The sequence below is a fragment of the Rhyacophila brunnea genome, unplaced genomic scaffold (assembly GCF_057557595.1).
Source record: "Rhyacophila brunnea isolate RB1 unplaced genomic scaffold, BYU_Rbru_1.0 scaffold_5, whole genome shotgun sequence".
NCBI classification, from domain to species: Eukaryota; Metazoa; Arthropoda; class Insecta; order Trichoptera; family Rhyacophilidae; genus Rhyacophila; species Rhyacophila brunnea.
In genome coordinates, this window is record NW_028233170.1 from 16,229,411 (window position 1) to 16,246,380 (window position 16,970).

The window sequence follows — 16,970 nt, forward strand, 5'->3', positions numbered from 1 at the left end:
TGAGACCAAGAGAAATTCATTTATAATAATATAATAATAGTATGTTGTTGGGCTTTCAATAAAATTTTATAGATTTTATCGCAACCAAACTATTTAAAATGTTTGCCTAAATATAATAAAAATTTCAATTATTTATACAAGTATTTCAAAATTAACAAAAACTATATTATGCTCACCTCGGTGTAAAAAATATAATATAATATTTAAAGAAAAACAGCTGTTAATTTAATTGACCAATGATATTCTATTCTGTAACAGATACAGCGCACCAAATAATTGTTTCAAATTAATTTATTTCTTTCTAAAACTTAAAACTTCTTATTTTGAATTATTCTCTTGCTATAAATATTATTACCCTAATCGACGCTAGAAAAGATCTTGACTGGAGCAATTGTGAGGGTCTGGAGGGCGAGACTGCATGGTATCTTCATAGGGTGGTATTGCTTTGTGATCTTCGCTGACTTTTTCCACCGCCTCCATTACCCTGAGAAGATTTAAGCCAGCCAGCTTCTTTAATTCTTCAATAGACCAGCCGTTGGCCATTAGTTCAGCAAACAATAGCGGGTAGGACGACACATCTTCTAAACCACGAGGTGTGCTGAAAAATTAAAAAAAATATATTTTATTATTTTATTTAAAGAATATGAAAATTATTTGTTTTACACTTCCGTTAATACTTTTGAGATATGATCAGATACATATTTGATGTTATTGTTTAATTTACATTATAAATTCCGGATGTTTTTATCATTCCATTTTCGTGGATTCCCATCTTTAATATAAATAGATATTCTGTGAAAGAAATCATTACAAATATTTCACGTCTACTGACTTTTATTATGATTGAGCATATAAAACGTTTTTGTTACTTACTTCTTCCAATCCTAAAATCCCAAAAATCTACATTTTGTACATTGACACAAAACATTTTTTTATAACAAATCATCAAGAAATATAAAGAATTATAAATTTATAAATACAATACCCATCGGGTGTAATATAAATAGTGAGAGTGTAATTTCCCCATAAATATTGTCAAAATGATTCAATACTGAACATAGTAATTATATTTCAAACTAACAATTTTCTTGTTGGGAGTTAAAGCTCTTTGGTTTACAAAAATATGTTATTTGTAATGTAAATTTTAATAATATAATTATGATAAATAATTCCTAAATGTTTTTAAACTCGAAATCAACATACCAAGAAAGATTTAGACATTTAAAATCCTAATGAATACTTGTTCTGATCTCATTGGGGTCACCAATTGTAGACGTATTTTAGTTACTGCTAATTCACGCTTTTATTGTAACTAACACACAACTATTTTTAATTGTTCATGTTTAATGATGGAATCAATATGAAAAACTGAAAAGTGACTAATTTATTTCAAAACAAATGAAAATAATAAAAAGTGTAAGCATGACTCGCTTATTTTTAAAACAAAATAAAATGCAGTAAAATGCAATACCGCTCGAGCTCTCATTTATTATTTTCGCCAATTGATATCACTACAATTTAACTAAATACACGAGACCATTATTTTATCGAAAAATATAATTTAAATTAACTTTATTAATAATATTTCAAATATAATATCTGACACTAACGCTACAACCAGATTATTTTTATTCAAATTTAAAATTCTTGCAATAATAATTTTTGAATAATATCGAATAATTTACCAAATTAATAAATAAATGTAATTCTGTACCACATAATATAACCTAATATTTTGACGTGGATATAATAACAGTGTCTATAATATGTCTTCGTTACAAATATCAAAATAAGGTATTTTCTGGTCAAAATGAATACATCCATTACTAATCATTTATGGGTCATATTCAAAAAACTTATTCATCTAGATAACATAATATTATTTTAGATAAATTGAATACCAAAGAGATGTATCACTTACTAATTTATTCCGTCATAACCAGCTCCAAGTCCCACGTTATCTACACCTGCTACTTCTCGTATGTGATTTATATGGGCTGAAAAACAAATCATGAAAGCATTAATTTTCCGACGAATCCTAAAAAAAAAGAATGTGTACACGTGGAGAAAAATATAAATAATTAATGTTATCAAAACACCTCAAATGTAACAAAATTTGGATTAAGGTTAAACATTGTTCTACATTTATTATTATTATTACGATAATAATATGTAAACGTTGTTTTTTTGCGTGCAATTATTTTTTAGAGTTGTATTAAAAAACGATCGTTATCTGGATATTTGCGATGTACTTTAGTTCATTTATCAAATTTTGTCTCAATTTTATGTCAAAATAACTGCAATAATTTTGACTCGGTTATGATATTGAAATATATATAGGTATACCTACAATGCATAAAACTTGATTAAGTTAGTTTATTTGTGACATTGGATTTCTCAATTAAGTTACATCCGATGGCCAAGCGGTTACGCATCAAGATTATAATTTCGCAGATCTCGGGTTTGAATCCCGGCTCACATGTCATTTTTCAATGTGTTTTTCACTAGAGTAGTTGAGCAAGTGACTAAAATCTGTTAACAATTTGTTATTACAGCCTCTACTTTTTTGAGTTGGTTTATAAAAAAAATAGGATACACAGTAAGAAACAACTAGTAATCTCAAAATATTCGTGCTGTCATCTCCGTTTAATGCGTAATTGAAGAATTTGGGGAGTGAGGGTAATGAATATAATATTTACTAGCTTTATATTATGAAGATTTCTCATTGAGTTATCTACTGATTGCATTATATAGAGAAGGAATTAATTTGTCAGAATATATTATACAGTTAATATTTTCAAATACAGCATTCAAGTTACTTAGGTAAGTTTGAGGTGAAAAAATATTAAATAATTTTTTTTAAATGATATGTTTTAATGTTTTTTTTTATTAAATAATATAAACATGTTGTATTAAATTTTAAGAAATACTCTTGCATAAATTAGTACATTGTTATTTTATGCATTTTATGTAATACGATGGATAGTTGATAGTTATATTTGATTTCCATAGTAACGCACGTATATATTAATAATTTAGTTGCTAAGATCGCTTCCTTAGCAACCAATAATAGTCTTTTACTTTTTACGGATTTTTCTTAAATAACTTTCCATACAAAAAAGAAAATTAACTGAAAATTAATTCAATTCTGCTTAAAGATGGCTAAAAGTATTAAAAGAATGCATTGGCATCGTAATCTGATATATTCTAAAAGTTTCAAATGTCTAGCTAGTCGGGAAGTTAGTTAAAAATCGATTGAAAGATTTGTACTGGACAAACAACCACCGGACAAACAAGAATACGAGCTAATAAAAACGTTGTAAAATAGTGTCTTTTCAAATCAACGAAAAACTTACATACGTACATATTATTTATTAATACATAGAAGCATTAAATTTGTATAATAATCAATGTATTGATCTGACACGTGTTTCGAATAATAATATTCTAAATTTAAATGTGTACTTTTTTATGTTCGTTTACCTCAGAATCAAAAACTTTTCAAATAATATCATAGTCTCCTAATATTTTTTTCATATCTCTCGGTGAATTTTAGTCTACCATTCGAGAAATTTTACACAAGTATGGATACAGAAGTATTACTTCAAAAAGTCTATTAATTAACTCAGTTTCGTGGAGGCACATATGATATACTATGTAGTTATAAATAAAATGATAATTTACTTTTAAAAATAATTTTTAAATTTTATAAGGGAATATTTTTTGGGTTTATCATAATATAGTTTTAATAATTGTGTATCCAGTTGCCTTATTTCAAAACAATGAAAATCTAGCATAGGTACACAGTTAAGTTTATTCTAGTTCCAATGCCAAATGTGCCTTGATGAAATTTCAAGTGAAGCGAGAAGAGATTAGCTGTTCTAATCAAACCAAGATTTGGCCTATTTCAAAGCGAGGCAAACAATTTTACTGCTATATTAATTTCTACAGTAAACTGCTTTCTCTGTTTGAATCCATTTGGTAATGAGAGAGTTCAAAATACACATGAATGATTTAGTGATTGGAGATTCTAATGCAACTAGATAATGATAGTACTATTTCAGAAGCGGAATATGCCGAGAGAAGCAAAATCTTATTTGAAATTCAAATACTTAATCGTCTATCTATCCACATTTATATTGAATTCAAATAAACGTTTATTAAAATGAATTCTTTGATTAAAATAGTAATAATAAAACGATGTCAGATTCCTTTTTTACTGTCAACAATATGACGTAGGTATAGTTTCACACTACGTCTAGAGATAAAAGTGAAATCAATAATTAAGGTTATAAACACATAAGTATAGCAAATTGGTAGTGACCGTAAATAATAATTTATTATGCAGAACCACTGAATAAAATTGACATGGAGTGCATTCGACTGTCTGAGCGTTTTTTTCAAGAGCGAACTCTCATTGTGTCTCGCATGGTATTTAAACACTTAAGCAATGTTCCAGCGCTCACATATTCATGTGAAACTTAGTCTCTTAGTAATAATTAAATTCGTCAATTAAAATTCTTTATTTACATATAGTGAACTTTACAAATTACAAATTCACGACGTTCACAATATAACATGAAAAAATAGTATTAAACAGTATAAACAATAAATACAAAATTAATTATAAAATAAGTACACGGAAGTACGCCAAATGAGTTAAGTAGACACTATTTTAAGAATTTATACAACAACGTCCACCTAAACTCATTCTCACGTTGGTGGAATATAATTGTGGGGTTCGATTTGAGATACCACTGTGGGAGTGGTCGATATGAGGGTCGATGGTGTTGTAGATGAAAGACAATCGTGGTTATTCTTGATGATGGAGAAGTGACAGTTCATTTATGGTTACATAAATACAAGGGTACAATAGTATGTTACAATACTTATGATAATGTTCAGAGGTCCGAGTTTCGGTACAATGAGATGTTGTGCGAAGCGATATAGAGAGTGAGATTCTAACAGGCCGGGAACTTAGATTCGAGTGACATTTCCGATGAATTATTATTTGCTATTTATACAATAAAAATATTATTCTTTTTACTGAAATAATCGACTCAGCTATTGTGTGACATTTGGGTCAATGGATGACTGACTAAGTGAAAAATGGATATGCAGAATTTCTTATTGAGCTCAGCTCCTTACCGAGTTTGTTATAATTTGACACCATGGAAAATAGATATTTAATTTGTAATTCTAATATTATATGAAGAAAATTGGTTTGACATAGTTATTTCCCGCCCAATTGGCATTACACATGGCATGTTGGTTCTTCATATTGGGAGAACAAACATCTGGAGTCAATTTTCTTTATGATCAATACGGTAATTATTGATGACGTAACAGACGTCTGACGCTAGTCAAGTTAGATTATTGGTGTTTTTCTTGTACTTATAAAAATAATGAAATGATTACTTTGTTTTATTCAACACTTATTTATACACAAGGTGTAAAAATTTCACATTCTTTATTAAAGAAAAAAAACTTTTTACCAATGTAATTGTGTATTTATGTAGATACCTTCCGCAATTTTATCGATTTTCTTTATCTAAATTAATTTGGACACCTTATTTAATACGTATGTATTACTTTGTTCATTTTATTTGAATTTATACTAAATACAGGATTCTGACTTTGTGATATCGTGTACAAACAGTTGTCCTGAATTCGACTAATTTTATTGATATTCTGTTCAAACCGCCGGATTTATTTTTTGTAAATTAATATGTATGGGCGAATTATTTTGGTAGATTTTTTTCTGTCACAACGATAAAGTACTCATTTGTCAACAGAACACGCCGACGATGTAACTTTTACTCATTAGTGGGAGGATGTTTTCAAACAAAATAAATGCTAAAAAAACCTCTAATGAAAAGTTTATTTATATCGTACCGCACATACACCTACGCAAAATTCCGTGACATGAGAATAGAAACAAGTATCGTACGTAATTATTAATCTATTTTAGTGGTATATATAAAAAAAAACACTACAAAAATAACCGATATTACTTCGAGTCGAAGAAAATTATATGATACATAAAAGTTTCTATATGTACTAAGTGATATCGCAATGGATTAATATATACGATTATGATCTCAGAATAGGTTAAAATAAGATTAAATAGGTACATATTCAATGTAAAAATATGACACATATCGTAAATTACGTCATTTTAGATAGCTTTAGATTGTTTTCTTTGCTGATAGTGTCAACCAATGATGAATTGAAAGGACTTAAACGTTTGTTAATTGAAAAAAACTGCACACCTTAAAAATCATATTAAGATCCTTAGATCCCTAAATTGCTAGATCCATAATCTACCAGCATCCTTAAAATTACAGTCCACTGCTAAAATCGCCACCACCTATTCATATTTTTAACATAGTTTATGATTTCACCAGCGTGTTCATTCCGATTTTGAAACCGTCGAGTATCCTTTAATTACCATAACATATCCATGCAGCCAGGCAGATGTCACCGTTGAATTTAAATAAATACATTAGTTAAATAATATCGTAATAAATCAATGTAAACATAATATATTAATTAATCATTTACTATCGAGTCTTTGCGTCTTGTACTTTTAAATTAAGATCTAAAATAATCGCTTAGCAAGAAGTCTTTGCTACTGGTGTCAACTAAATATGCCCAAGGGAAGTTAATATAAAACAGATACTTACCTATGTAAAAATAAATAGTAATTATGATATAAAACGAGATAAACTAGTTTAGGTAACTCGCGTTTAGATTGGCAGCAGCGTATCGGTAAGGCATCGAGAATAACGTTCAACCACGGAGGTGATTTAGAGAGGCATTCATTTGACATCGTTTTACAGTAAAGAGAAGAATGAACGTATAAGAACAAAGCACTAATGAGTCTCAACGGATGTTCGCTGACCGCTGAAGCCTTCAGATAATGTTTACAAAAATTCAGGAAAAAAAATCGGAACGATTAATATATTAACACTAATTTATATTAATATGTTTTAGTTAAAATTCTTCATTAATTAATTTTCTTTTATGTATATACCTAATTATATTTTAATTAAACGCATTTCTTTAATGAAGTATCATTATTTGTCAAAATATAAGTTTTCTCGTCTCTCAAAGTACGTATATTTTTAAAATGACTTCAACCCAATTTGTATAATGCTTTAAATAGGTATATTTTTAGCTTCTTTTATTTTGTTAACTGCCAATTCATGGTGGAACTGCATTGTATTTTTGTTTAATTTAATAAAACTGAGTTGAAAATGTTCCTCTGAGGAGGACGAAACCGGTCCTAATTTATTGATTAAAAGTGGAATAAGTACTACAAAAAAACTTGCTTTTCATTAAATTAAACAACAATATATTTTTAGCGTTTATTTGCGGTATAATATTTCAAATCTTCAATTCTTCAAATATCTGTGTAAAAATTTCTAAGCATGCGCTTCATGGCTCACGCCTCAACTTAATAATATGTTGTTTTAAGTGCGTTGTCTTTGAAAAGTTCCTTTTAATATTTTATGAATCGCGATGAAAGTTTACTTTGATGCCAATAATTTAATTTGTATTGTAAACTGTACATGGCTTGGTAGTTTTTTATTTATGTTATAACCAAACAAACGGACAGACAGAACATATACTTAGAAGTTAATTTACAAGCGAATGAATTATTTCAAGAAGTTAACTAAATATTTATTTTTTTAACAACAATTATTGAAATAAGTATAGTTTTACCATTTAATACAACATGGTGACCCTATGCCAGCCAACCTTTCCAATAATAATCGACACGTCTGAACATTGATCACTCGGCAGACGAGCAGAGCTCCTCACGAATACATGAGTCTTTACAATATACCCTTTTAGTATTCTCTTTTTAACACATACTGTTATAGACAGTGCTAAGCTACCTCTCAAATGAAAACTTATAATGGTGAAACTTAACACCTACAACTTCCAACAGATTTTTAGTAAGTGACGGTGACCGATACTTTTGTTGGTTGAAATAACTAATATGCATTTCAGAATTTACTTTACTTTACGAATTATGCAATTTATTACAATAAACTGATAATATACACTTAAAGAGACTTAAAGGTCGTGATCATTAGCCAGCTGCTGAAATACGTTCGCTTCCAAAATAGAATAATCCTTTCGAAAATGACAAAAAGATTTTTGAAATTTTATTTATTTTAATTAAAAATATAAATGTGTATTCTATATAATCCTTTTTATTTAGATCGAATTAACTTTCAGTTTTGTAGTTTTAATGGAATCAATATAAACCAGAAAGATTTAATTACGATTAAGTGTGTATTAATTAAAATAATTAAAAAATGTAAATTATCAGTTGTATTAAATTGCATGTTTTTTTATTCTACAGCTAGGTATCTTTAATAGCATGACACTTAAAAGTTAATAAACACTACATACTAAATTCAATTCTATGAAAACATAAAAACTGTCAACCACTAAAATATTGCCATATTATGGATACTGCTGGCTATTTGGCCTCATTACATTACTCATTTGTGAAGCGAAAACAAATTATAAATATTTAGAGTAGCTCGATATAAATTGTCGTCATTAAGACGTATGTCTTGATAAAGACATTAAAATTGTCCTTTAAATTTGATTTGACATATAAAATAGTGGTGGGGTTCTTACAAGAATTAAATAACTATAATTTTCCAAGTAATCAATAGTATTTGTATTTTTAATGTCCTCAACTGTTTTTCGCCAGAACGGTTATAAAATACAATAGTTTGTTATTATTTAATATTTCAGAACACAAAATACAATATGTAGCTGGTTGCACAAAAATATCTGTACCTCAGAGGCATACGGATGCAAGTGCCAAATACCCAATTGTTCAGGAGAGCCAAAAAACAATTTTTATTTTAAACGAATATTCATAACTTCCAAGAAAATATACGTAGAATAGTCATTATTTTTTGTATTCTAATTCAATTAAAATACTTCTGGAATATGTAAGAAAGAAATAAATATAATACAATTTTATATCTAAAAAAAAAAAAAACTTAGTGTGGATTTGCATCCTTCTGCCTCTAAAGATATTTTGTTAATGTGGACTTGTATCTTATTTACCTAGCCAAAATAAAACAATTTATAAATTTATAGGTATAAATGTAACAAAGCAAAACACATTTTTTTTAAATTTTATTATGTCATCATCAGCCTGAATCTATTCACTGCTAGATGAAGGCCTCGTTAATCTCCAAGCTGATTCCACTTCTCTCGTTCCTGTGCGTTGCGTTGCCAAGTACTTCCGCAGAACTTTATCATTTCATCGATCCAGCAGCTTCTAGGTCTACCTTGCGGACGTTTTGTACCTCTTGGATACCACTGGACATGGCCCCCACAAAGGGGGGGCTGATAGGGCTCTAGCCTGGAGGCCCGGGCTCAGGAGGGGCCCGGTGTAGCGAGTCGACCAGATAAGTGGGATATACATACATCACAAATTCTCTCTGATAGTAAAAAAAGTCGCCCGCTGCGCTATTTTTCTTCTATAATGTTATTTAAAATAATGTGGTTGTACGATACAATTTTTAATTCTGAATCGATACTCGACAACTCCATAATTCAAAAGGATGTATTATATACAAAAAAACACTACAATATAAACATTAATTTTACCGCGTACACCATTTGGAAAACGCTACTGTCGAGCGTCACACTGCCTTTATCGTTAGCGATAGGTAGGGGGTCCGCCAAAGATCCTTGCCTGGGGGCCCGCTTCAGGATATGGGGGCCATGCCACTGGATGACTAAATTTGTCCAACGATTGTCCTTTATTCGAGCTATGTGTCCAGCCCATTTCCATTTGAGGTTTTTAGCAAACTCTATCACATCATAAATCCTTGTCTGTTCCCTTGTCCACTCTTTCCTCTTTTTGTCCTTTTACGTTATGCCCAGAATGCACCTTTTGTATCACGTTGTGCTACTCTAAGTTTCTGGATCTCTCTTTTACTTAAGGTCAATGTTTCACACGCATGTGATTACGGGAAGCACACACTGGTTGAACACTTTGCGTTTTAGGCACAGTGGGAGGTCATTTTTGAAGAAATTATTTAGGCGGCCAAAAGCACTCCAGCCTAGCTTTACTCTGCGAACAATTTCATCAAATATACATCCATCTATAGACACTTGTGCCAGATAGATGTAGTTTTTCACCTGTTCGAGCTGAATGCCATTGATGAGGATATCTTTTTGGCCCGCAAAGCAGTTGAACATGACTTTCTTCTTTGATACATTTATTTTCAAGCCAACTTTATGTTTACTTCAGCGAGTTCCTGCATTCTGCTTTGGAGATCTTCTGATTGCAAACTACTATGTATTGTCATCGGCAAAACGCATATGTCAAGGGTAGCTGTAAATAGTTTAGGTGAGATTGTATCACCTTATTGGACTCCTTTGCTGATAGGAAATGCGCGATGGTTTATGATGGAGATGTTGTTGCGCTACTGTATAGGTATATTACTGAAAATATTTATATAGCTCCCGGGAATTCCTTGATTACTGAGTGCATCGAGTATTGACAATTTCTTTATGGAATCGAACGCTTTCTCATAGTCATAGTTAAAAAAAACTCATTTTCCCCAAAAATGGAGTTGCATCCGTCTGCCTCTGAGGTACAGATATTATCCAGTGAGATAATATTCATCATGTTTCACTAAATGGTAGCTATACCTTTGAACATTATTGTTTGTGAGGTTTATGTGTGTCTATAGAAGAAAGAAATTGTTTAATTAAAATAAAATATTTATATAGTGTATAAATGTACGTATATAACCGTTATAATATGATCATATTTTTAATAAAAAAGGTTTCGTGCAAAAACGGCTATCAAAATTTAATAGCCATTCGAATTTATTCCATTGTAGCTTTGTGAATCAAAATGCAATTTGAATCCCTTAGTAAATGCTTTACTAAAAAATATCATTAAAAAGCAATATCTTTCGAGGCATTCAACCACTTCGTCAGTCGTATATATTATGAATTGTAAATTAATTGTTTGCCAAACGCTTTATTCTTTATACTCATAGTTTGATTATTTTTTTTAAAAGAAAATTGATAGATTTTACCCATTCATTAAAATTAAATATTTTAAATATCGATCAAAAGTTTTTGATTACATATTTACTGCAATTAATTTTACCATTTGTCAATGTTATGTGGTATAATAGTTCAATAATGTAGTGAAATAATTAAACTTTATTATTTCCATTATACGCCAATTATGTTAATATAAATATGTTTAGCGTCAAGGCTCATTTTTGGAATAACAGCTTTGTCAATAAACAAAATTGACAAATCTGGACGAGTGAATATATTCAAGTGATCCATGGCCATCCATTTTATTCTGAAAATGGGACTGTCTGGTGCAGACTTTATGATCCGTATTTCTTCCGAGATGAGACCTATACTTTATTAGATATTTATGGCAACGGATATCGGTTCAATGATCTTGAATTTCTTTTGTTTTCAATTAGAATGTATTAATCTAACACACATAATTATTATAGTTCCAATAAAATGATGCGTACATGCAATATATCTCGGGTAACTATGGATTTAATGAAAAGGTTTTCAAAGATCACCGTATCTTAACAAAAACTCATTATTATAATAATATTATATTTCACATTCTAAATTAATGTAAATAACTCTGAGTAAAATATTCCATTTGAAATTACAAAATGTAATTGATAAAATAATAAATAATCCTACACCGCAATATCTCATTAAATGTATTCGCACGCCTTCCTCCCCACATACGCTTTGACACAAAACAGCCTTAAATAAGCATATTTGTATAGTGGAGGTATTTTGCGTAATCTTGAGATTCCGACGAAAGTGCTCCAATAGGACAAAAACATAGTAAGGCGATATGCGACGACGAAGTGACGTGCAAGATAAATAATTTAAATTATTTTATAACATGACAATAATGAGAAAATTCATACGAAATTACACTGCATACAATCATTCGTACCTCGCGTCTATTTTCTTCACTGATGGTAGAATTAGTCCAACAGTTTCTCATATCTGAGTCTGGATGGTTAATAAATATGATTTTATGTATCATCTATTCATGCGAATTTTACTTTCATTTGAAAACATTTTTCAAGAAAAGAATATTAATTTTCAGATTTCTCTCAAAATTAATAAAAATCTTACATGCATACTCATGTACATAGTATCTAAGGAATTGTTATGAAATAATTAAATATAATATTATAAATAATACGTTTTTCAAACTCCACTTCAGACCGAATACGTATAAGTATACATCCGCTACAATAATAGAGGTGGTTTAATAAGCTTTTTATGAGAATTTCTTGGATACGTTTTTTTCAGCCATTATTAATAAGTGAAAATATGGGAATGGAAAAGGGAATGATTACAAACACCTCTACTTTAAATGTTCCGATAGATATTTCTTCTAATAACAATATAATAGTATGTATATATTTCACCTAGACAACGCGATATGAGCAGTGGAACATTTAATCAGAATCTTATTAGAGTACTGTATATATAATATCCCTCAATCACTGGTGCACTTAGGTATATTTACAGTTACAGCTTTAATTTATGCGTCGTAAGAAGTCAGATAGATAAATCGGATATACTATCCCGATATTTTAATGTACGTGTCACTCACGTATTGTAACATCCATAAATCAGTCAATCACGCAGTTTAACTATGAATTCACAACACTGTCTATTAGAAGCTTGTTTTTTCATTTCCTAATTGATGTCTTTATCAGATCACAACTCACAAATACTACAAAAACGTTCACAAAATGTAATGTCACACCGTATTGAAAAATGTTAATATTAGATATCACAATATGGTTCTACTGCGCTAATCATCATCATCATCATCATCATCATCATCATCATCATCATCATCATCATCATCATCATCATCATCATCACCATCATCATCATCATCATCATCATCATCATCATCATCATCATCATCATCATCATCATCATCATCATCATCATCATCATCATCATCATCATCGTCATCATCATCATCGTCATCATCGTCATCATCATCAGCACTGACTGGTCCATCGGTTGGGCACTACCATTTAGGCACAACGGAAGGTCAACTTCGAAGGTTCTATTCCGGTGTCAAATACACGTCACGCCATAATTTTACTGAACATTAATATCCATGGTTTGCAATGAGAGTAATGTTGTAAAATATCGATTTTAAAAATATATATGTATGTAATTTAACTATATACGTATCACCCATGGTAGCATAGTTGTTAGACCGGTTCTCTTTGTAGAAATACGAAGCCGTGAAACGTACATTCAAAAGAAATACTCAATATTTTTTCAGTGTGTATATTTGATCAAATACATAAATCGAATGAATCGAGCGAATACCTAACAACATTCTTTGTAAAAAGTCTTTGCGGATCCTAAAATCTCTGCTTAAAAACGAATATTATAGAAATTTACTTTAATTCGACTATATCATAAAATCACCAGTAAACTAGATTGCATCTAATTAAAAACGAGTTGTCCGACTATTGAAACTCTGCTATCCTCGGTAATATTGACTTGTGTATCCATGATAATTATCTTAGAAATTGGGAGCATCCGTTGTTTGTTGTCTCAAGGTGCAGAAGTAAACTGCCATTGGTAATGCATATTAGGAGGGCAATAACTTTGTTAAATAAAATCGCTTTTAGATATTGATATAGTCCACTTACGTTTGAGTGAGTTTAGATAGACTTTTTTTTATAAATTTTTAAATTTATAAACTGTATAGGTATTTTTTATTTCATGTCGTGATGTTTTAAATTTTTAATATGTCATGTTCATAATAATATGTAAAATAAATAACATTGAATTTGAAAACTCGTATATTGTTAAGTAAGCAAAATATTATATAAGTAGGTATGTTAAAACTTTTTCCGCAATTTTATATATTTTAATATTTCTGAAAATATATTCCTATGTAAATTAATCAATGCCTCAAGCGTGGTAGAGAATTTATTTTAAGAAGTCAATGCTTAATAAAAAAAATAATGGTCCATGACACATTGTCGGAAGTTCAGGTGTTTGAAGGACATTTCGCCAATTTTACGCTATCTTCGTCTTCTCGTGTCACGCTAGATTCAGACGCCAGTCTCTTTTCGCTTCGTGAACATTAAAATCGCCCTAATAATATAAAAATGGAATAATATTCATGGAATAAATTGAAATGGCTATTAAATTTTAATAGCGGACTCTGCACGTATTTTATTAACTCTTTTTATTGCAAAAGGTCGTCGAGCGATTATTCACTTAAACGAATAAACAGAATCGTAGTTTAATAAAATAATTTTTCATGTAGCTACGAAGATTCTTCGTAGTGTGTACAAAAAAATTCGGAATGTGTACAAAAGAATATTTAATAATTATTAAATAAAAAAGTAAGTTGATAGTTTTCAATTCTAGTAGTTAATAATATTATAATTCTTTCTCTTCCTATTGATGTCCCTCACTGTAGACGATCGTGATTCATTAAAAATATCCTGGTTTTATCTCACCAGCAATCTCCGTATTACATCAACGTAAATCGACTACACGAATACTATAACAAGCATAACATATTATCAGCAGCATGATTGGTGCTTCTTCTGGTGAGACCCTGCCCTTACGTGCAATTACCGTACATAGTCACTGGCATAAATAAGTACACACAAACTGCATTAAATAATTCAATTTCGATGTTCCGTGAAAATCTGTAAATGTAAAGTTGAAATAAATAAAATTTGTAGGTACTGAATTTTTTTTTTAAACAATGTACTTTGATATTATTTATTTTGCAAACATAAAACACTATATTATTTAAAATCAATGCATTTTGTACAAATGTTTGATTCTCTGATAAAGATACCCTCATTTTCTTTACTGCGGAAAGCATTTTTTCCTATTTATCATTATTTTTAAATAGTACAAAAAGGCGGTAAGAGCTTTTTTATAGTTTATGGGTGTGCATTCTTAGAAGGTTTAATGTTATGTTATTTCTTTTTATAATATTTAAAATATTTGAAAGTTTGACGGGACACTAGAAGGACATGCACGTTCCACTGGTTGGAAAACACTGTACGAAATAAATTTTTAGATACATGGAAGAATTATTAACGAAATAATCGGAATTTATATTTCACTAACAACAATATTGTATTAGAAAATACGATATGGACGCAACCATATATGTTATATAATATATGAAAACGTAAAAATGAAATAAAGAATATCAACACAAACTAGATGCATGCAATAGTATCTAATTTATTCTTAATTATAAAGAACTTTATACGAGCATATAATAATTATGATTTAGGTAGATGTCTCATGTAAAATTATAAAAAAAGATTTCCTATATAATATGGTAACTAATTCCATTATCATTTGACTACTGCCAAGGAAAAAATCTGTCGTATATAATCATCCATATTGCAATAATTTCTTCTGAAAACTTCCAAAATAAATTATGATTTTAAAAACATTCTCCAATACTTAAGTGATTGCTTATTCGCGTGTATTTTTAGTTATAACTATTTTTCGTCCCGTAGCAACGCTACTTGTATTATTTGTTTTATTCATTTGTCATTATAGTCATCAACTGTCTTCAAGATTTTTTGAAATTGGTACAAAATAGAATAGCCCATTTACACATGCATGGATTAACTACTGGCAGCACGTATTGTCATGATAATAAAAATAGAATGCAAATGTAAACATATATTGTCTTGAAAGTTGCAAGATTGTATACGTACTCTTAGATCAAAAACGTTTAGCAGCTTATGAATATTCATATTGTAAAATGAGCATGGTGACTCTGGCACTTAAAAATTGTGCGACAATCAGCATTTTTATGTGTCACGACAGCAAAAAGACCCGTGAGTCTTCAGGTTTTAAAATTTGTAAAATTGTAAACATATTTGAAATAATATGGGCAGCATGTAGCCATAGAAGATAATAAACAGATTTTATAAATTTTCAATTATATTAGTATGCAAATTATGATGTACTTAACTGAAATATGTAGAATAGATCTATTCTTTTGGCAAATGAAAATGACAAGGACGCAATCTCCCACGCGTGACGGGACCCCCTCCGTGACAAATACACGCGTCAATTTAATTTTGAATAATAATTATTATTGTTGAACCCTCCTTAATGCCATATGGCTGCCGCATAGCGCCGCGTTATCGTGCCCGGGAAATTGAATTCCTGTTTTTGAATTTAGAATTTACATGAATGGAGAGTTTTGATCCCAAATCACGAATTTGGCGGATACGAATCTAGCCGTGCGTTTATTTGTGAATTAACCCCCAGCTTATTTCAGTGGCCATAAATCTTTTTTCGCACAGTAGAACAAGGAAGTTTAATTTCTCGACTTTAGATTTTGATTAATGCTTTTCGATTACAATTAAGATTTTGTCTGCATCGTTTTATATTTTAGCATTTGTGACTTCTGTGTTTTTTTCTTTATAAATAAATGAGATTTAAGTAATTACGTCACACTTCCACTATTCAAGCTTTAACCGTGGTACAAAACCACGAACAATAGAATTATCATGAACCATAAAATTTAGTATTATCAACCAAAGTGCGCTTTCAACTTAATACTGAATACAATTTAATTAAATTCTATATTCTTACGTTATTTTTTTACATACAGTCATAATCCCTCTCACTACATTTTGTATGAAGAAAAAATGAAAAATATTAATATTCTTATTATCATTATGCCGACTGAAAGACTAGCAGTGTAAGTATAAGTAGCGATCAAGAAGAATGGAAAGAGCTTTAAATATATGTACCTTAATTTTGCTAGTGAATCGACGCTGATTAAACATAATGTCAAATTTATTTAATGTTAGTTGAAGGTCACTTCTAACTATTGGATTATTTACTATAGTTATAGACGA

General features: G+C 29.8%; 1 protein-coding gene across 1 annotated transcript in view; it reads right to left on the reverse strand.

Moving 5' to 3' along the window:
- Positions 1 to 366: 366 nt before the first annotated feature.
- Positions 367 to 16,970, reverse strand: part of LOC147066098 (uncharacterized) — a 173,237-nt gene continuing 156,633 nt past the window's right edge. The window contains exons 8-9 of the mRNA XM_085955724.1: positions 1,922 to 1,997; positions 367 to 598 (exon numbers count right to left, since the gene is read on the reverse strand). Coding sequence (XP_085811850.1) covers positions 367 to 598; positions 1,922 to 1,997 — 308 coding nt within the window. The remainder of the gene's footprint in view (positions 599 to 1,921; positions 1,998 to 16,970) is intronic.